Source organism: Malus domestica, chromosome 13, assembly GCF_042453785.1.
Source record: "Malus domestica chromosome 13, GDT2T_hap1".
Classification (NCBI taxonomy): Eukaryota; Viridiplantae; Streptophyta; class Magnoliopsida; order Rosales; family Rosaceae; genus Malus; species Malus domestica.
In genome coordinates this window covers 6,524,190-6,545,474 of record NC_091673.1, presented here as the reverse complement: position 1 = coordinate 6,545,474, position 21,285 = coordinate 6,524,190, and the positions used below count along the sequence as shown (strand labels likewise).

At 35.8% G+C, this 21,285-nt stretch overlaps 2 protein-coding genes across 3 annotated transcripts; one reads left to right on the top strand and one right to left on the bottom strand.

Annotated features, from left to right (window-relative positions):
* The first annotated feature begins 4,677 nt into the window (after positions 1-4,677).
* Positions 4,678-6,156, top strand: LOC103452009 (uncharacterized). The gene is made up of 2 exons (XM_008391481.4): positions 4,678-5,133; positions 5,321-6,156. Exons 1-2 carry the CDS (start codon positions 4,919-4,921, stop codon positions 5,739-5,741), a joined length of 636 nt encoding a protein of 211 aa, XP_008389703.1. The 5' UTR covers positions 4,678-4,918; the 3' UTR covers positions 5,742-6,156.
* LOC103452010 (alpha-glucan water dikinase, chloroplastic-like) lies at positions 6,088-16,720 on the bottom strand. Of its 2 annotated transcripts, none has more exons than XM_029091625.2 (33): positions 16,421-16,720; positions 15,568-15,848; positions 15,283-15,327; positions 15,039-15,148; positions 14,857-14,935; positions 14,658-14,749; positions 14,416-14,569; positions 13,792-14,178; positions 13,598-13,708; positions 13,356-13,451; positions 13,107-13,247; positions 12,907-12,995; positions 12,475-12,609; positions 12,033-12,195; positions 11,841-11,930; positions 11,570-11,755; positions 11,082-11,144; positions 10,937-10,999; positions 10,786-10,845; positions 10,545-10,697; positions 10,298-10,381; positions 9,945-10,121; positions 9,764-9,870; positions 9,352-9,565; positions 9,168-9,271; positions 8,842-8,971; positions 8,531-8,656; positions 8,239-8,349; positions 7,761-7,859; positions 7,280-7,453; positions 7,113-7,205; positions 6,739-6,854; positions 6,088-6,602 (listed from the first exon to the last, which is right to left on the bottom strand). In XM_029091625.2, exons 2-33 carry the CDS (start codon positions 15,823-15,825, stop codon positions 6,398-6,400), a joined length of 4,215 nt encoding a protein of 1,404 aa, XP_028947458.2. In that variant the 5' UTR covers positions 15,826-15,848; positions 16,421-16,720; the 3' UTR covers positions 6,088-6,397. The 2 variants fall into 2 exon arrangements, with proteins under 2 accessions (XP_028947458.2, XP_070667319.1); XM_070811218.1 differs by having other exon boundaries at positions 14,863-14,935; positions 16,421-16,692.
* Between the last annotated feature and the right edge of the window lie 4,565 nt (positions 16,721-21,285).

Here is a 21,285-nt window from a genome sequence, read left to right as displayed (position 1 = left end):
GTGCATGCATCACGATGATGTTTGCATGGAAATAATTAAGAATTTGGATCCTCTTAATTGCTGGAAATTATCATTATCCAAAACAGATTTTAAGACAAATTAAGCCTGATTATATATAATTCCAGCTCATTCTGCGAGGAGTGAAGAATTACTCTGTGTGATGAAGCCATGTGATGCTATCGTATCATGAAATAAAATTCAGTACGTTTCCCTTTTCATCAGCCTCGGAGAAGAAAAGCTCAACTTCTATGATAAATATTTAAACATAATAAACAAAACTAATTTGAGGAATGTTTCCACTGTATGGACACTCGATAATCTTACACTACGTACCGGCATATTTTTAGAGGGCCCTAGTAACTATATTATATATATATATATATATATATATATATATATATATTGACTGGATCTGTGATGATGTATATTTTCCACATATTTATGGAAATCATTTCATAATGTATTTTAACAATCCAAACTATCTATTATTTATAGAACTTAAAAAAAATGAATCTTTATGTACCTAGATATAATGATGGTGTCTCTATCTTGGAGCAATGATACGGGCGGTGTGAGGCCATGAGGCATCTGGAAAAAGGAAAAGGAATGTTTTTGCTAATCAGAGAAGGGCCACTATGTGTGCATTATATTATTTGACATCTCAGAATGGGAGCCAAAGTTTACCTTTTTGACATTTCTCACTTCTGCTGCATTCTTGCATTGACTCTAGAAGAGCTGCATGACATGTGTAATGTCACTTCAAAGTTACCATTTTTTCCCCTTTTCCTATTTAGTGTGTATTTACATTAGTTACCATTTTGGTAACGTGACATGTTTGCTCAAATTCTGTAGATTAAAATTCATTATCACATGTGGAAAGAGTTTATATAGAGTTTAAGTTAAGAGAATTGTTATTGGCATTCCAAAAATTTTATTTTACATTTCAAACTTTTTATATTTAGAAAAAAAAAATACACTTGTGAGGAGTGAAGAATTAAATTTTTAGAGTATCAATAACACTTTCCTAAGTTAATATTGATTAGCAATGTTCACTTATACGCGAGTTTTTTTATATGTTTTATTCTACATTTTCCAATCTTGCTAGTGTTAAAGTAACGAAATTCCTGATAAAAAGGTGATGGAATTGACCAAAGACTCACTGGCCTTGATAGCCATCTAAAACATTTGGAATCAAAAGTGTTTAATTAGAGACAGCATGACTACTATGAGCAGCTTCTTGTCATGGAATAAGAACCCCACAAGCGACCAAAGGTGAGCTTTTTGCGTCTCGATTCCTCCTAGAAAGCTTTAACAAGATGATCGGCTTAGAAATCTGAAAGAGAATTGGGAGTTTCGTTGCCACATTTTGCGGGAAGTAGTGGCCCTGCATGTAATCAAATCGAAGGCATGCATGAAGTTTCAAGTTTGGTCATGCCATGATGATCACCTAGTTGTAATTCCTTAACTTATTTGGTCAATCTTCTGAATCGAATGGGGCTTGAATTCAAAGTCTAAAAGCTTCCGATCCCACTTGGAAAAAGAGCTTGTTCATTGAATTTAGGGTTAGGCGGAAAATATATGTATATTGGAAGGTGATTTTAAAATAACTGAAAGCACTTTTGGTGAAAATAATTTTTAAACCAATCCTTAGTAAAAACCAGTGGATCGTGAAAAAACTTTGTAAGTGTTTCTTGCAAGAAATACATATCTAGTACTTCTTCCAAAAAACACTTAAACTGCTTTTAGAACCGAAAATTAGTTTCACCAAAAACACTTTCAGTCATTTTAAAAGTATTTCCAAACGAGCTCATACAACTACTTCACCTTGATGAAAAACTTTATGTAATGATGCTTTACTTGATCATTATGAATATGTGAAGCATTTAATTATACTTTCATATAAAACTAAATGATAATTGTAGAATCTAGCATTTCGTTTGTTTTTCTTCCATTTTCCTGGGAACCAACCAATAATATACGTACGACCATGCTATCTTGTATTACAATAAAATTGTTCACTGCATATATTCTCTGGATGCTTCTAGCCAAACGTGACCATTTTAGTTAAAAAGGGTATACTTGTCAAGTGAAATTGCATTGAGACATCCCTTGAAGATAAAAAGAGAGGATAGAGTCATGATAAAGAATGGTGGGTGGTTGGTTCGTATAATTAAGAATGAAGAATTAGAACCATCGGACACCAATTCTTTCTAAAGTGTTCATATGTGTCGACCGCTCTTTTTTTATGAAACGTAATTTTCGGACATCTCTTTTATTTTTATTAGATACTCTTATTTAATTTTAGTTTCTAAGTTGAAAGAATTAAAAGAGAATTAACAAAAATACTCTTCTAAGGTCTTCATTTTGAGGAATTGTGAGGTCATTTTTCATATGAACTCTCAAATTAATCTTATGGTAGATTAAGTTATAAACTTAAATAATTCATGTTACACCGAAACACAATCATTCTGCAAAGTGATTAAATTTAAAAAAAATTCCGCGTGAAATCTTCCGTCTTCTTCCCCTACTGTCTAGCTCCTCCACATCCCCTTCCTCTCTCCATCTCTCTCTCAATCGTTCACTCCTATTCTCTCCTCCTGAGTTTTTTGTTTTTTCCTTTTTCACATATGAAAAAAGGGAGGGATATGTTTCAAATTTTCATCGTCGGAAAATTTCATATGAAAAAAAATTCACATGTTCAAGAAGAAGGGGATCCCAATTTTTCAAACCACACAATCTCAATTTTTGGTGCTTTGTAATCAACTAGGCTTGAATTATTAAAATCTGGATGAAATTTGATATGTAAAGTTATTAGAGTTTTGTGCAATTGGATTTGTTGGGTTTAGACATTTCGATGAGCATACTTGAAACTTCTTCTCTCTTCTTATTTTATTTTTGTTTGTTTTATCAATTAGAGTTTTATTTCCGTGTAACAAGAATTATTTAAATTTATAGTTTAATCTACCATAAGATTATTCTGACGACTGATACAAAAAAAGACCTCATAGGTCCTCAAAATAAGGACTTTAGGAGAGGGCATCTCTCGAGAATTAAAGGACAAAAATAAAGAAAAATGTGCAGAATAAAAAAAATTAGTGTTCGTAAATAATTTTTTTTTCTTTTTATATATTTAACTATCTGGGAAGATGTAGTGTATACATATGATGGGTCAATTCAGTAGAATGTACAATATTCATACTCTTACCTCTATGGATGTGCATAGTATTTTAATTACAAAAAGGCTCTTGAAAGTGGGAAAAAGATGATTTATAAAGCTTGAAGCGTGGAACGGTTATGCTGAGCAATGATTTTGTCTAACAAGTATGCCCAGCTTTCCAAGATAAACACCGAGGGTACAAGTTTAATTAATCTTAAAATTAAAGCTTAATTACCAAATCCAACAAATACAGCCATTGAGGAACAAGAAGGTTTCTCTACCAACTCCTCTTTTTTTTTCTTTTTTTTTTTGGGTGTATGGCATGCTTTGGCCATCATATGACGGGGGCCATATATCTCTCTTATACATCATGTGATGTGTATCATCATTATGTTGCTCGAACGGAGTACATAATCTTAACGAGAGTCTCTTCGAATTGCTTGCTGCAGAAAGAGCACGACGATGATGATGTTTGATTCACTGCACATGTTTTTTTTTTTTTTTTTTTTTTTTTTTTTTGAAGAAGAAGAAGAAGACTGCACATGTTGTTTGATCATGATGTAGCTGCAAACATGGGGTTTCAAGCTATGAACAGAAGCACGTAGTGCAGAAGAGATTTGGAGCATTCCTTTTCCTATGTCATCACTTTAGCAAGACAAACTCTCGAGAATTTGGACTTCCGTTTTACAGAATTGGACCTTTCTTTCTCAGTTGAATTGGCCCTGGGAAACAATATATGGGTCAGTGGGTGTGGCAAAAGTTGAAACTGATTGGACTCAAATTTTAGCCCAACTCAACTTGAAAAACACTATCCAAGCCCAAAGTGACTTGGACTTTGGGTCGGGCTTGTTTACTTGTTAATGTTGTATACTTTTTATGTTTATTTCTCACTCCTCACGTGTTTGTTGTATACTAGCTTCGTTCTTTCTAGCTCTCTTCTCGCATGACGTTAGCAATCACGCGAAAAAGGTTATGAACTATTTAGATATAGTATGGTGACAGGTAAGGTTTTTTGGTGACATGTAATAGAGAGGAGAAACCATGAGTACTCTGTAGTGAGTGCAAGGGTATGCTTAAACAACTTGAAATGTAATAAAAATGCATATTAAATATTAATAAGCTATTACAAAAGAAAGATTCCCACTAAGCAGGATAAGCTAATGAACATGATGAAATGCTATATGGAATAAAATCTTTGACTTGGAGGATATAGCACATAACCTAAGTGGGTTATAATTTAACAGAGTTTAATTGTTGCTGATCACTATTCTGTCGTATATTTTCCTACTTGCGAAAGACATCGGTAAACATAGTTTAATAAAATATGCACATAACGAAAATGAGCGTGTGTAAATCATCTCTCAAATTTTATTTGCCCTCGCGTTTCTCTATTTTTCTAGGGATTACATTGATTTAATTAAATAAGAATCTATCACAAAATAGAAGAATACGTAACGAAAAAAACAGGAGTGTGAAAATCTCTACCTATTTGTTTTCTTGGCGACCGAACTATTCTATGCAGTACACAGAAATGGAACACAGCACTGTGGTTTTTGTTCAGGTTTTAGAAGTGGGGAACACAACAGAAAATGGTGGAACTGGAGCCACTAATTAACTATGCTTACTCACGCACAGTCCTTTAATCTGTCGTATTAGTATGAAAACCTCATGATTCAGATTACTAATCACAGCATGAAACCTGTCCTGCTTTGCTTCTTATAAAGCCAGGGGCCCTCCACAGCACAAAACATCGATGATCAAATGGAAAAGCCAATGTTGAACTTGGTTATAGTAATATGTTACCTTTGTAGCAGCAAACTTGTACTGTCCGGTCATGCTATCGAATCGCCTCCCTACAGGGTGGTGCACTCTGAATCGGAGTTCGAGCTCAGACTCTACAAAGAATCCTCATGGATGTCTGCTCTCGTCCAAGACACAACCTCTTTCGAAAAAGCCACCAAAGACGGATTTCACAGGTTCACCAGCACTAAATGTTTTTCTTCTTCTTCTTCGCTAGTGATATTAACACTCCTTCTGTAGCCTAATACGCAAAAAAATGTAATCAAATACTCAGTTTAGACCGCATATGGCTAATCGTTACCTTTTTCCTAATTTGGCGATTCTCATTGATATTGAAACTTTTTTTTTTTTTTTTTTGGTCAGGCTGTATCAATACATCCATGGTGCTAACCTCAACTCTTCAGAAATTAGCATCACGGCTCCTGTCTTAACAAGCATTGTGCCGTCAGTGCACGGGCCGGCAGAATACTACGTGAAGTTGTATCTGCCTGCCAAATATGAAAGAACACCTCCACAGCCCTTGGTCGAACTGAATTTGCAGTTGGATAATTGGAGAAGCCATTGCATAGCAGTCAGAAAGTTTCCAGGGTTTGCCAAAGATGACCGTTTTTCCAAAGAATTTGAAACTCTTGTGAACAGCCTAAATAAGCACTTAATTGGAAAGCCAGCGATTCTGGAAGCTGAGAGTCCTTATGCCATTGCTCAGTACAATGCTTCGTATCACCTTTCTGGGCGCCTAAACGAAGTGTGGATGGATCTTTCAGGAATCACTGCTGATTGCTGAGACATCTGCATATTGATAATAACATGGCTAAATTGTATGATTAGTCCCCGAGTTTTACTAAGAGTTTCATTTTCTTATAGTTCTTTTGTCCAACCCGTCAAATAAAGCAAAACTCCTTTCAAGTTGGGGGTTCTTCAAATGAGAAGAAAGTTTACTTAGCTGACGGATTGGATTAAAGTGAAAACAAACAAAACTACAAGAACGAAAGTGAAACACCGAGTAAACTTCAGGGACCTGTTATTTAAATTTGGCCTCTTAATCTTGATGCGTCTATTGTGTAATATAATTTCTCGCAGATATCAGCAAGGGATGTCTGATATGTAGAATAAAATGGACATCTTTCATGTAAATACAAAATATCCCACTATAATTATATATTGATGCAGTCAATGGAGTATTTTACAAAATTACTGAATATATTGCTTCTTGTAGACAGGGTAGAAACAACATCTTTGCAAAACAAGGGTAAGGCGGAGTACGATAGACATTCCTTCCCGACCCTCTCAAAGCCGGGAGCCTTGTTAGCTTGGGTCACCCTTTTTATTGCGTCTTGTAAACAGGCCTCCCTCAGACGATACAAATGAACCCTCATGTAAATTTGTTTCATTATTTATTCTCATTAACAATGACTAACACACAAATATAAAAGAAATAAATCACATTTGGGGTCTTGTCTGGACAACATAGAGTTTACCGTCCCTGATCACGCCTTCAATGTCTTGTGGAGATCCATACAGTTCCTCGATTGCACTTCCTGCACGAGCAATGCTAGAGAGGATTGTCTTGCGAAAGTTTCCGTCAACCATAAGCGGGTCAGATGAGTAGTCGACCAAGACTTTCTCTTCCTCGTCCATAGGGACACTGTCATTAAATAATCATAAAAATAAGTGCATTGAAGTTTATGTGCTTTTAAGTGCATATGTTATGCTAACATAAAACTTGACTATGAATCTGGCTGTAAGTAATGATTGCCCGGGAGAGATGTTAGGGACTCTACCTGTCATACAGGCCTGCACCAGCATAACCTTCGAGATCTTCACCATTGGAATCAGATCGAAAGATTATGGATCGTCTTATAAAGAGGCCGATGGGTTTGCTAGGGTAACCCAACACCTGAAAAATATCGACACACTCGTGAGTGCAAATAATGGCAGGTCCAAAGAAAAGATACGTATTCGCTAGTTTCATGGTTGTGACAGGATTAGTAGAGCTAAAGCCTATAACCAAGTCATTATTCTGCAGTACGGAAAGTTTTACGGTTATATATTACTCTTGAGATTACATAATCCATGTGGAAATTATCAACACAATTCATGGTCCTCCATGGAATTTTATGTCATTCTTGGTGAGAGATGGAGAAAAATGTATTACCTGAGGAGAGTCCAGATCATTCTTTTTGCTAATAAAACTTAGAGCACGTCCAGGATAAGCTCCAACTAGAGTCTCTCCAAGTCCCTTAACAACCTATCACAGAAAACGACTCAGATCAGTCTCTCTGATATTAGTCGAAAATATCTTACCTAAAAACTACCCTATACCTCAGCATATATCTCTGATGAGTCTCCTGAAGATGGGTTAGTTGTATGAATAACGAATGCATAGTCAGCATTTATGATTTCCTGAACAAGGACAGCCATGCAGAGATACTCGTGATCTAGTTTCACTTTTCTCGTGCTGAAGTATGCTCTCTCGTTCCACTTTGAAGCCCAGACCTGAATTGTAACAGATGAGCATGCCCCATTTATCAGCAAAAATTCAAATTAAACAATATCAGCAATCCAGCATTAACTTAACATTCAACTCGGATATCAAGTTATGTTTGCGATAAGAAAAGAGAACTTGAGAACCGAAGAGAATCAATTCACAATGGTGGCTGGCCCATATGTATTACCTAAGGGTACGATTACCTCAACACTATTATTAACGCTGGTTAAATTCTTAGCTCTATAAGATTTAAGAACCACTGGATTGATTTAACTAAAAGAATTTATGTGGGCCTATGCAGCAAAGCAATCTTACCTTTTTTATAGCCGTCCATGCTTGTTCCCACCGTTGTTCGCCTTCATCACCAGGCCAAGGCATTCCTGAACTTTTCATCGTAGTCTTCAGCTCTTGCACCTGAAATTAACTCCCCACATAAGCTAGTATCGTTCACTTAAACTATATTATTCTGCCTGCAGGCGCCATAGAATTTTCTCCCCTAAAGGAAGCGTTACTGGTTTTTATGGTATATCAAGAGAAGAAAAGAACCTAATGTTTGAGTAGCGAAGTTATTCACACTTGAACTTCAGTTTTTGTGAGTGTAAAGGCGACGTGTTGCTTTTTTAATAATTTATGATGGAAAAACAAGTGATGGAATGCCACAGATTTGAACATAGCCCTGAGGAGTTTATGTGATTGTACACTATGAAATGGAAAATGCATGCTTTGTAAACTTATCTGTATCAATTTTGACAAAAAAATAAACCTTGGAAACCCGCTAGTAGAAAATACATACCAACTGGGGTGGTGCTGCCATCTGTAAAACTGTTTCCCGAATCTCCTTGAGTGAATCAAAATTTCCGTCCCTTAACTTTTTCTTTAGAGTTTCCAACTTTTCAGCCACAGCCTATAAATTAAAACAGACATGAGAGACGGAAATTGAGTTATTATGAAACTTCAGACAGTTCTAGTTGAAGGATAGTAGAGCATCACAGCTGCATAAATAATATCTACACATATATGTGTGTGTGTGTGTGTGTGTGTGTGTGTGTGTGATGTGATTACAGTAGTTTTGAGGTGAGGAAAACCTTATTCGAATCTTCTGAAAGAACCTTTTCGAATGATCCAAATGGTAGGGCAACTGATGTAGGAATTCCAACCCAAGACGGAAGTTTTCCTTTTACATAAGCAATATTACGTGATTTAGCTCCAACCTGCAATCCCCACAGAAGTATACAAAAAAATAAAGAATCAGGAAAATTGCATAGTATTAAGGATTCTTTTATTAATATGTGAAGACATTTTTCCCAACCCCGTCAATTGTGAAATAGAAAAAAGAAAAAAAAAAGGAAAAGAAAATAACTCCCTAGCTGTAAGTTGAAAAACGTTTTGAGCTTACCATTTCACTTGTGAACTCATCAGATGATATGGCATATCTACCAGTAAATTCTTTCTTGACCAATGTTAGAGATGGAGTGTCTTCTCTTGAATCAGTTGAACTCGCATCTAGCTCACCCTCATTGACCTCACTGAAAATATACATGAAAAAAATTGAAACATTGTATTTTGTTTTTTTTGTTCATCCAACTGCATTTGAGAGGCAAGGCTTTCAACAATGGAAATTACAACGCAGTGGATTTTTGAGTGGACGGAAACCAGTTTATCAGCACAACAGGAGATAGCACATTAACATTTTTCAAGACCAAGTTTCAGGAAAAAAGGTACCTATAAACTATATCAGCAGGTGTTGGCTTTAGACGTAATAACTTCCCTTCACTAGCTTTGAGGTCGGCCAGAATATTGGGGTCAAAGCATGTCGCAAAACATACCTGCAAACAATAAGTTGGTTATTTCACCAAAAGGGTCAATTATACAGGAAGCAAAATTACGATTGATGAGCGATTATTACCTTGCTATTTCTTGCTCGGACAGAAACATGAGATAGGACGTCTGGCATATCAGGTGTCAGCACTGCAACAGTACCATCTGGAATTTCTTCCTCACCCTTTACAGTTTTTGCCACCAAAATTGTGGGCTTGCTGTAAACTTTATTCTGAACAGTGAGTAATTCATCCACATAGACCACATATCCAACCACTTCAATTGGGCTGATAACCTGCCAACTGTCCACGATAACCGAAGTAACATCAGAAAATTTATCACAGCACTTAAGTGAAGATTTTTGACAATGTAGATGTTAAACCTTCTTAGTTTTATAGCACATCAGAGTGCATTTATTTCATTCTATTATCATTAGAATCTTTCTAAGTATTTGAGATTAAACATGATATGATTGACTAAACAATGGCAGCACAATATACCTTCCCATATGAGCAGTCTTTCGAAGAACCGGATCAAGCCGATTAAGGAGTGAGGATAAAGAGGCAGCTGATCCAGCACGGATTATTTCTTCGGTAAATATGTTCAACTGCAAGAAATTATTATGAGCACAGAAATGGAAGCTATATATGTGATACAAAATATGTAACAGATTATACATACAGCCCATTGGTCCACTCCAAGCTGTGCTCCAAGGTATTCTGCTGACGGCTGTAAAATACTGAGATATGATTCTGCCTTGTATGCAAGCGCAAGGCGGGTTCTGTCTAGGATTGATTTTGAATATAATGCCCAGTCATTACTGTTACTTTTTAACATGTTTTGAGCCTGATCCCATCCCTTCATAAAAAAATGAAAGAACTCAAATATTAAGCCAGCATCTTGGAAATGTAAACAAAAAGGGAGAAGTCCCAATTTTTATCCGAGTCTCAAAATTCAAATTGACTTGAATTCTTATGAATGAAAATAAAAAGAATACACAAAAAGATTTATTAAATTTATGACTAGATATTTACCTTCAAACAGTAAATGAGATCCTCGTTATCATCTGATGACAGTGCCAGGTTTTCCAGAACCAAAGAGATGAAGTACATAATTTTCTGCATAATGCATAAATCAGTTGATCAAGAAAATAAACTGTGGAGTGTGTGATTAAAACCGGTCATCTTAAGACTCAAAATTGCTGCAATATTGGTGAAGAAAACACAGAAAAGGACGAAATTAATTCTCAGACATGTAGATAACTACTGAGAGTAAATATACCTCTGGCCCAGCATTATTCAGTTCTTCATATCCCCTCTCAATAGCGGTCCTAACAGTAGAATCAAGGGCAATGTCCAAAAATAAAAGATCCCTCAGACGATCATGAGGCTTAGAGAGCAATGTCCTAAGCCCCTGGCGCGCCTCAAGCAAACCCTGAATTAAAATTAAAGGAAAATTGAAAATCAGAGAGAGAGTACCAGAAAGGCGGAAAAATAATTGCCAATATAAAATTTTCACAAACCTCAACAAGGACTTCCACATTCCTGTCTTCAACATGTTCTAGTACAAATCGCAGGAGATCCTGATTCAAATAAATGTCAATATGCAACTTATTAGTTATTTGATTCAATTCAACCATCATAAGAATTTGAAATGGGGGTTGCGAAAATTACTGGAACTTCTGATGGCAAGCCAGATATAGGATTTATTTTTACTCCAACCATGAATCCTTGACCCTGGAGAGAATAAAAAGCTCCATCATTGCTAACAAGTAACAATGCATTATTTTGAGTTACTCCAACTAGTTATTGATATTACCTCATCTTTGTAGCCCATACAATTTTGAATGGCAGACTCAAGATCTGCACCTGAATGAACAGCCTGCATGTAAATATTGATTGGTCAAAATTCACAGACAAGAAAGCTACAGCATACAGCATGGCAAGCGATAGAAGTCTAAAGAAGTCTGCATAATCAAAAAGAAAATTGCACAAAATCTCTATTCATCATAATATATGGGAGAAATATGTATCATGAAATTCCTCCTATGGTATGCATTTCTCGCAACACAGCAACAGACGAGCCTCATCAATGTTATAAAATAGTTCATGAACCTGGTCACATCCATCATCTATTTCAGATGCAGAAACAACTGAAAGAATAGGTCTAGCATCATACCATGCACATTGCGACAAAATTCCTGATGGATGCCATAAATCATGTCCAATCGATGCCATGCAGACGTTTATTATCCAAAAAACTTAGTCAAACACAAAACTGAAACCTAAAAGGTTTAGGAATCCAACCTTCAAAGTTCTCATGTAATGCCCCAGATCCCGCAGAAGACCCTCTTTCTGATCTCTCCTGAATTTTGGTTCATTATGGATTGCACGATCGTAGCTTAGAAGACGTTCTTTTGTGATTCCATTCTCATTCAAAGTTTTCCAGTAAACACCAATATCAAAGTCATTTTTTATGTAATCCATTAATGCCTGGAGCAAAAAAAAAAACTTAATAATAAATTTTCAAATAAAAAAACACTGAACAGACCCCCATAACAAGCTCTGGCTCCTATACCTGACAAATAACAACATCATCTGGACTCGTGTTATTATGCAACTTTTGATGCCATTCCTCCATAAATGAGCCATTGCAATCATTGTTTCTCTGACATCATCCAATAAATTAAATAACATCAGAAACTTGTCCAGACATGAGGGAAGTGTGAATATTAGGCCACATAAGGAAAGTAAACATAATAGCTTCTACCTGGACGACAAGGATCTCATCTCGAATTCGCTGTCCCACATCCCCTTCTCCTCCACGGCCAACAGTAGACAATATCATCCGTAGAAGTTCTCGATACTGAGGATAATTTGCATAAACATTCTGAAGCAAGTCTGTGAGCCTGTTCTGAGCTTTACTAATCTCACTGCACCACGAGGAACATAAAAATACTGTTGGGTTCAGAGGAAAGACCACAGATGGTTACAGAACATTTAGAAAGACACCATTTCATGAATAATTGATTGGCTTAACGTTTTAGGAGAAGTGATATGTGCAAAGAAACAGAAATATGGAAAAAAGAGTTGGTCCTTGTACAAAATATAATACACAGAAGCCATTCAAAATGATATCCCCATATCTCCATGTCCATGCAGCCCAAAAAAAAAGTATTAAAATCATACACTAGAGATCAAAAGAATTGTACCGTGGTTTCACATTGTAATTTTTATTCCAAATGAGCTGCCTTGTGGCCATAAACCTCATCCACACCAAAATACCCGCAAGACCTAATTCGCCAGCATCCTTTGCTTGATTGACCAAGTCTGCTGCAATGTTAAATCTGATAAAAGAAACAGATGAAATTTAGAAAATAAAACCAAATGAAAATTCATTCTGAAGTTGATTCAAAAGATTCTAATACGCAGAATACAAACAGCATGACTGAAATATCTAAACTAACAATTAAAGCACCCAAAACTTCAAAGTTGTATTCTTCTCCTTTATAGTAACTAGAGCATGCATTTACACAATATCTAATAATATCTTGGGACAGATACAGCAGAACGGCATAAGATGGAATAAAAGATAACCAAGTCAATGGAAATATAATTCATCTAATTCCTAAGAGATTACTGACCGATGCATAAAAGATTTCTGTGCCTCACTCTCCTGGCCTGCTATTTTATCCAACAAAGCCTTTGCAGTACCTTTGCCATCACCAGTATCCTTGAATGGGAAAAGTTCAGTGATTAAAGTTGTCAAGACAATGGAACCTTGAGGAGAATCTAGAATAGGTAGTCACAGAAAAACAGATTATGACCAAAAACAAGGAGCAACCTTCTGAGCTTTCTTGCGTTCAACGCCAAAGTCAACATAGAAATTGGAGCCTTGATTCTTCATCCATGTCCCAGAAGCATTAAGGACGAATGGCATTCCTTTAAAATTATCTGCTTCAACTTCTATTTCTAAAGATTGAACCTGTAAAATTACTGTGAGGATCAAGACAATTGTCTACAGATCTGGGATATATGAGCTAGTATAAAGTTCCCAGGCACACGGACCAATCCATGTTTTCTTGTGGCATACCTCATAAGTAGAGTCAGCGGAACCTGGTCTAAATTGTGTTTCAGTAACCCCATTAAGAGCAACTGAACCCTGGGGAAGTGTGTTTGCAGGTGGTTCCTGAAAATGCCAATGTAGCTTACTTTACTCTTTCATGCTCTGTGATTAACAAGCAATGCATGGAAGTTTGCAAAACCGAGAGACGAATCAAAGAAAGCAAACATATGAATACCATTTATTCAATTAAAAGAATTCAAAAATATTACCAACCACTCTCCAGCCTTGCTTGCAGATAAAGCCCAGTGAAGGGTAAGTGGCTCTTTGAAATCTGTTGCCAGATGAACCTTTGTCTTCCCAGCAGGATTGGTTACGAGTATCTTATAAATATTTCAGGATTCTAAAATTAGCTTAGTCCCTAGAAAAACAGAAGAATCAAGAACCAATCACATAATTGTCTCACCAGAAGTTCCTTATCATTGAGCTTGAAAATGTTTTTCCTCAGAATAGAACCTCCATCCTGTTCTTCCTTTTCCTTGGCGAAAAGCTCAACTGCTGTCAAGGGTTTTGGTTTGGCTGGATGTTCTTCATCTACAATTTTACCCTCGTAAACAGGTTTAGAAGCATGTTTGTTGATAATCTGCATTAAGTCCCTCCTCTTGCGTTGAATTCCCTTGGTTCTAAAAACCTGTTTTCTCTCATCTTTCTTTGCAGTCTTTGTATCAGAACGAGATGGCTCTTCAATTTTACCATCATCATCTTTCTTAGTCAACCTTGCATGGAGATCTTGTATGGAAGTACCCCTAGCTACTTCCTCCAATAACTCAGATCGGGCTGCTTCGTACTCCACCTATACACACTAAATGTTTATTAAAGGCAAACAAAAGTAGCATAGAAAGTCTTTAAATCAAACCAACAAGTTTCCCTTGTCAAACGTTCTACAAGAAAGCTAGTCACTGTTTACATGCCTTCTCTTGCCCTGGTGTTTTTTTCTCCCCGTGCAAAAAGGAAATAACGAATGTAGTTGGAGATGCAGTAACAATGATATTATGAGTGTTTATAAAATTAGAGAGAAAAATTCACGTGCCTTTTCTTGCTCTGGTGTATACATCTGTTTACCCTTTCTTTCCCACCTCAAATATGCTTGAATTTGTACAAGCTCTTCAGGAACTGGAGCATTGGATATCAGCTTCTCTTTCGCAGGTAATTTAACATGAAAGTTACCACCATTGTTCTTAAACCTACCAAAGAAAATTACAGGAAAAAATAAAACTAATTTTGCCCGCTTAGATCAAAGTCCAAGAAAAAACAGAACCAATGTAATCTTACCATCTGTTCTGGCTTTCATCAACTAAAAGAAACTCGATTGCTTGTATTGTAGGATCATCAATCTCAATTTGAAGCGAGGAACTGGAGCCAGACTAGAGAAAAACAAGTTGATCGACAAATAAATCTTCAATTAGCACAATATTATAACCAAATGAGAGATACTTGGTGAGGCATATATGCTGTGCTTTAAAAACCTTACACTCACAAAAGGTGTTCTAAGAGCTCTGTTCTTGTATACTTTGGTTCCATCTGGGTGACGAGACGGAAGCACCCACTTTCTGAAAATAGCAAAACGACAATAAGAAAGAAGACATCTCAGATTTTAGGGTAGAAATCTTGAGGATCAGACTCAACAAAAGAAGCAATTACAGGCAAACTTACTCTTTCATATCTTGTACCCCACCCCAGTGAAGAGTCAAAGAGTCACCGCTGTATGCTACAAGAAAATTTACTTGAGTGGCAGATCCCGGAGTGGAAGCATTCACATAAACCTGTCCATTAGGTATGGTTTCTGTTAGTATTGTTCCCCATGCATATCTTAGCTGATCTAAACTGAACAAAACATTATCCAAATATATTACATTGGTCTAAAACTCTAGGTACCTAACACTAACACTACATGTACCTGCAATTCAATATTCCCATCGAGATTGAATTTCCCGGCAAGCTGCTGCTACAAGGAAAAATTTATCTAACATTAGTACATGTCCAAGCCAACAACCCAGACAAATTTGAAGTAATCAGTCAAATCTAAACTTAATTCCAAATCTTAGCAAATCTCCATCACACCACCTCCCTACCCCTAGCATTATCAAGCAATTTTCTACTAGGTTTTCCAATAATTCAATAAATTATTGAAAATTAACTCAAATTTCATAATTCAAAACTAAAAGAATATAAACTTCCTTACATCCGAAGGCGGATTAGTGGTTAATACGGCACGAGGAACAGCTGCAACGGGGCGGCGTGACCCCATGGCTAACTTTGGTTTCTGAACGTTCAAAGTGTTCCCACAAAACTTCTTGGATATCGATGATTTTCGCGCCTGTGCCGTCACTTGGTGGACGCTCTTAGCTTGAAACAATGTGTTGGCAGGAATACCGGAAGAATTTACCTTTCTTTGAAGCAGGCTCTGGTTGAGCAAGTTATGGCCTACGGAATTGCTCATATTCGTTGATACCCTCCTCAAACCTGAAGAAATCGACGAAACGAAACACAGTTAAAGCATCTATCAGAAGCAGAGGTTAAGCATTCATACATTTATCAACCAAATTAGGCAAAATCTTCCTACACACATACATATATAAAGATGAAATTTTTACTAATTTTGTGTTTGCATTTATCACCAAATTAGGCAAAATCTTCTTACACACGTACATAAATAAGATGTAATTTTTACTAATTATGTGTTTGCTTGCCGAGAAAGCTGAGGAAAATGTAAAGAAAGAGAAAATAACTTTACCCCCTCTTACGCCTATCACTCTCAACAAAGCTTATAACTTTTCACTTTCGCGAAGCAAAAGGAACTCAAAATTTCAAGAGCTGCATATATTTTCTTCCTTCTTACAAAATTTTCCCCCAAAAAAAACAGAAAAACGTGGGAAAATTAAGCTAAAAACTACAACACTGCTAAGATTCCCACTCGGTCTTAGTTCTGAAACATCTGTGATCTAAGAACAGTAAATGCAAGTAAAATTCGACGAATAAATGATCGATATGTTTGCAAAAATCGAACTTGAAAATGTTGAATTGCAGGAGCTCACCTCTGGAAAATGATTCCAAGCTCCCAGTCTAAAGAGAGAGAGAGAGAATCAATATACGATCAGAAACTAGAGAGAGAGAGAGAGGGGAAGAGTGAAGTGAAGTACGATGATGAAGAGAAATATAAAGGGGGAGCGCTCCAAGACGAAGGCTTTGTCCGCGAAAACTTGTGATTGGTGGGAGCCTGGGAGGAGAGAGTGATTTGTAACCAGTTCCGTGGAATCGAAGAGCGAGTCTACGTAAGTGACATGGCGCTCTATCTCTGCCGATGGATGCGTATTCGAAAAAGCTCGGATGTGATTGTCACGTGCGACTTCTTCTCCTTCTTGTCTTTTGCTTGTTTTTTTTTTTTTTTTTTTTTTTTTTTTTTTTTTTTTTTTTTTTGTGATAAAGTCTTTTGCTTGTTGACATGATGATTCGAATGGGACTCGGAAGAGACTCGTAACAGGCTAATAATAATATACTTTAAATTCGTATTTGGTGAGAATTAAACTTAAGAATTTTCATTTATATGTTAAACTATTAGACCTAGTATTAAATGGCTGATATTTGTTGAATTTGGGTAATGTTATCTACATAATTATTTTTACTTTTTACATATTCTTTTTAATTTTTTATTATCGAATCGAATGAAATGAAAAAGATAATGATAAAAAATTAGCAAGATATGTGAAATGTAAAAATAAGTTGTAAATAGTATTATTTTTTAATTTTCTTTTTTGGTGATCACTCGACAAGTCATAAAAACCCCACACTGTCAATCTTTGTTTTTGTGCGACCCCAAATCGTGAAGTTGCAAGAACCCAGATCCTCTTTAGATCTAAAAAATTTGAGCTTGATCAAATAATCCAGATCATTGAAATTTAATTCAACGGTTATAATTATTATAACTTCGAAAGAAACTTCCTGTTTGTAATTGTTTGATCAAATTTTAACAATCTGAATCATTTGATTTTTAAACTCAATTTTTTTAGATCTGCGAAAGGATCGGGGTTCAAGTTGCAAATTCAATCGAGCAAAATTCCAGATGCAAGTCCACACTCCGCACTGCGCTCGTCGATAGATCCAAAGCACTCAATAGTCACAGATATTATTATATACAGGGAAGGAAATATCTTTTAAAACAAAGAGGTCGGTCTTCTCAAACAAAAAGAATAGGAATAGAATCCTCTCCGGATTCTTCTTGTGAAGATTTAGAAGATCAATTAATTATGTTCATTCATTATATATCGTGTGATTAGAAATTATTTTAAATTTTTAATTTAAAATTAAATATAAATAGTATCTAATGAAAACTAATTGCACGTTGTACAATGAACGGACATGATTAATTAATTCCTGAATCTATACAAAAATGATATGTAGAGGATCCTTGTCCAAATAAAATAGAGGCCGCTCTTAAATATCTGCCTCTCCTTTTCCTTAGGATAACAATATCAAAAAGACAAGAGAGAGAAACACATACACACACCACGTAAAGGCTTTTTAATGGTTAACGCAAGGAACCAATGACATTAAGGCAAGCCTTAACATATGAGAAAATAGGAGCAATGCTTTAACTTTGACACAATTAGAAGTTTGATTTTGAATTAAAAATAAAAAATGTGTGAGTCATGATCTCTGAACTTGTTATAATATGGAGCGATAGTGTTTTTAGTTAACTGCGTTAAAACTTTAGTCCATTTTTTATTGTTTTAAACCATTTATGTTAGATATAAGTTCTAATGAAGTTAGCAGATATGACCATTAGTCCGTCTTATAACAAGTTCAAAGACTAATAATCATAAATTATTAATTCAAAGACCGAAATTTTAACTAGCCTAAGTTCAATAACAAGCGTTCCAATTATATTTTTGCGTCTCGACTTAAAAGAAAAGGAAAGTTGGTAAACACACAAGGCAAAATGTGTGCGTTTGGTGACATGTGATAATTTTTTAAAATGTCTGCTTTTTAATAAATCACTTTTGCCTTAACCACACAAGCAAGCAATCCCAATCACTTTTTTACCTTAAATGGGAGTAATTTTTTAAAATGCCCGCTTTTTAAACGGGTATTTTACATGTCATAAAAGCAGTAAAAAGATACGAAAAAATATATAATTTTTTCACTTATATTATAACATGTAGAGTATTGCTTGAATGAGTACTTGAAAAAATGTCTCATTCGCTAAAAGCTTATGACATTCAAAATGTACAGGAGCTAAGTTCTCATTTGCAATTACTTCAGAGCAAGTCCACCCTAAGGACTTTGTGCCAGCACCCAGCGCATTTATCCACTTAAGTGAACAGTAATAGACCCAGTGAACAGTAATAGACCAAAGCATCTTCACCCCTACCAAAAAATAATCTAGTCCATTTTATTCAAATATTATTATTTTTTAGTATAAAATAATATTTTTATTTTTATTTTCTGAATTTATAAAAAAATAAAATAATAATAATAATAATATCTAAATTTATTTATTAAAAAATTTATGTATTTTTTAAAAGTGAAATTCTTAATTTTTTTGGGGAAAAAACGTGGACCGTTGATATGTGATCGGACGGTACATTTTAAAAGTTAAATTATTTTTTTTATCGTTGGAAATCCAACGGTCTACAAAAACTAGCCGTTGGAAATCCAACAGCATACATTTCGCCACGTCGTCCACCCGGGGGTGGGGTGTGAGTGCGCCTGCTAGGCGGGCCCAACCTCTGAACGTATGTCAGCTACTCGCCATAAAGGCCGCGTGAAAGGCACGCACCAGCCCAATTGCCCGGTTCCTTGCTCAGTCAAATTTGGGTTGGCCTGGAGACCAACTTGGGCTGCGTCCCAGGCAAAAGGGTGGGCTGGAGTGGATTGACTGGCTCCCAGCCTGATTTTTGTACTTTGTGCTGGGCTATTCCACCTCCGGTGGACTTGCTCTCATGTGATCTTTTGCTTCAGCTGGGCCCGTGATTCTCCGGGCAATATAGGCCGACGTTGTGCGCGTTAATAAATTGGGCTTCAATATAACACTTTCACGTCCGGAGAGATATATGGGCCTACCTTTTACCACTCAGCCTAAGCCCAAGTTCCATCCTAACACTTGGAGCACTTTGCTTAATGTGTAATTATCGACTTCAAATTTCTATTTATTTGTTTTGATGTGAGTATATAATAAATTGAGCTCAATTATTGTACGTACCTGGTGCATTACGTTGGAGAATTTACTGTACTTACACGATGTTTTATGTTGGGAAAGAGATCATCTCCAGATCTCTTCCATCACAATCGCCTGATAAAGTGATTTTAGCCTTTCAAATTTCATTCAATTGCTAAAAATTATCACAGCTTTTAAAGGGTTAAAATAGGTGGGTCGTTAGATGAAATTTGGAAGGTCCGAATAACTTAATTCGGTAACCTTGATGAAAGAGATTCGGAGAGGATCATTTTCCTTTTATGTTGGATGCAAATACGAAAATTAAATTTGTTTTTATGTGAACACGCGTCAATGCCAACAATACATCCTTTTTTTTTTTTAATCCAATCCAACAATACATCCATGTTTGATTGTTTGGGATGAAAAAATATGTAATTAAATCCCACCGCCCAACAAAGAGAGAAAACACAAATAGATTTCAGGGTTTCTATGTGAATGTGAACCTAATGCCGACAAAACATTAATAATTGATTGTTTAGGATGATGAATACGAGAAATTTTTAAGTGTGACCAGAATATGAGTAGTATACCACATATTTTTATATAAGTGGTGAGAAATTTTATTTTTTAAGTTATTAATTTTTTAACACACATATTCCACAATTTGTATAATGATACGTGGTGTATCACCTCGTGTACCGATCACACTAAAAAATCTCTGGACGAATACGGAGGTGGACCCACTGCCCAACAAGGAGATGAAACACAAATAGTTTTAGGTTTCTACGTAAATGCTCGCTAAAAGCCAACAAAACATTAATCTTTGATTGTATGAGATGATGAATATGGAGGTGGATCCACCACCTAACAAAGAGATGAAACACAAATAGTTTTTAGTGTTTCTACATAAACGCACATCAAACACCAACAAAACATTAATCTTTGATTGAATGAGATGACGAATATGGAGGTGGATCCACCACCTAACAAAGAGATGAAACACAAATAGGCTTTAGGGTTTCTACATAAATGTGCATCAAACGCCAATAAAACATTAATCTTTGATTGTATGGGATGATGAATATGGAGGTGGATCCTACCGCCCAACAAAGAGAGGAAACACAAATAGTTTTCAGGTATTTACGTGAGCGACGCTAACAAAACATTAATCTTTAATTGTTTGAGATGACAAATATAGAGGTTGACCCCACCGCTCAACAAAGAACACAAACAATTTTTGGGTAATGTTTAGGGATGGGTAATGGTTATGGTGGGCGGGTAACTGCGGTTATTTACCCATAACCGTTTATATTCATACCTGCATAACTGTTTACTCGTTGGGTAATTGCATAAACAGTTATACTCATACCCATAACCGTTTATAAACAATTAACTATACACATTTAATCATAACTGTTTATCCATTTAACTATAACAATTTACCCCGTTTATCATTTTTTTACCCATTTTTCACTCGTCTACATGTTTTTTTTTTATTTTAACAACTTGAAAATTACAAAAGAAAAATTTGTCATAATTTTCGTTTTCTGACAATTAAACACTGTTATAAGTACATTTTAGCATGCATTTCCCTATTTTAATCATTTAGTCCTCATACAATTTCAATAATTGAAATAATAGCTTATGAGTAGTCATTATCTTGAATACTAGATGATTCAAAGCTCCAAAATATTCCAAAACTAAACACTTTCGAATACTAATGTTTTAGCACGTTCAATCACAAAG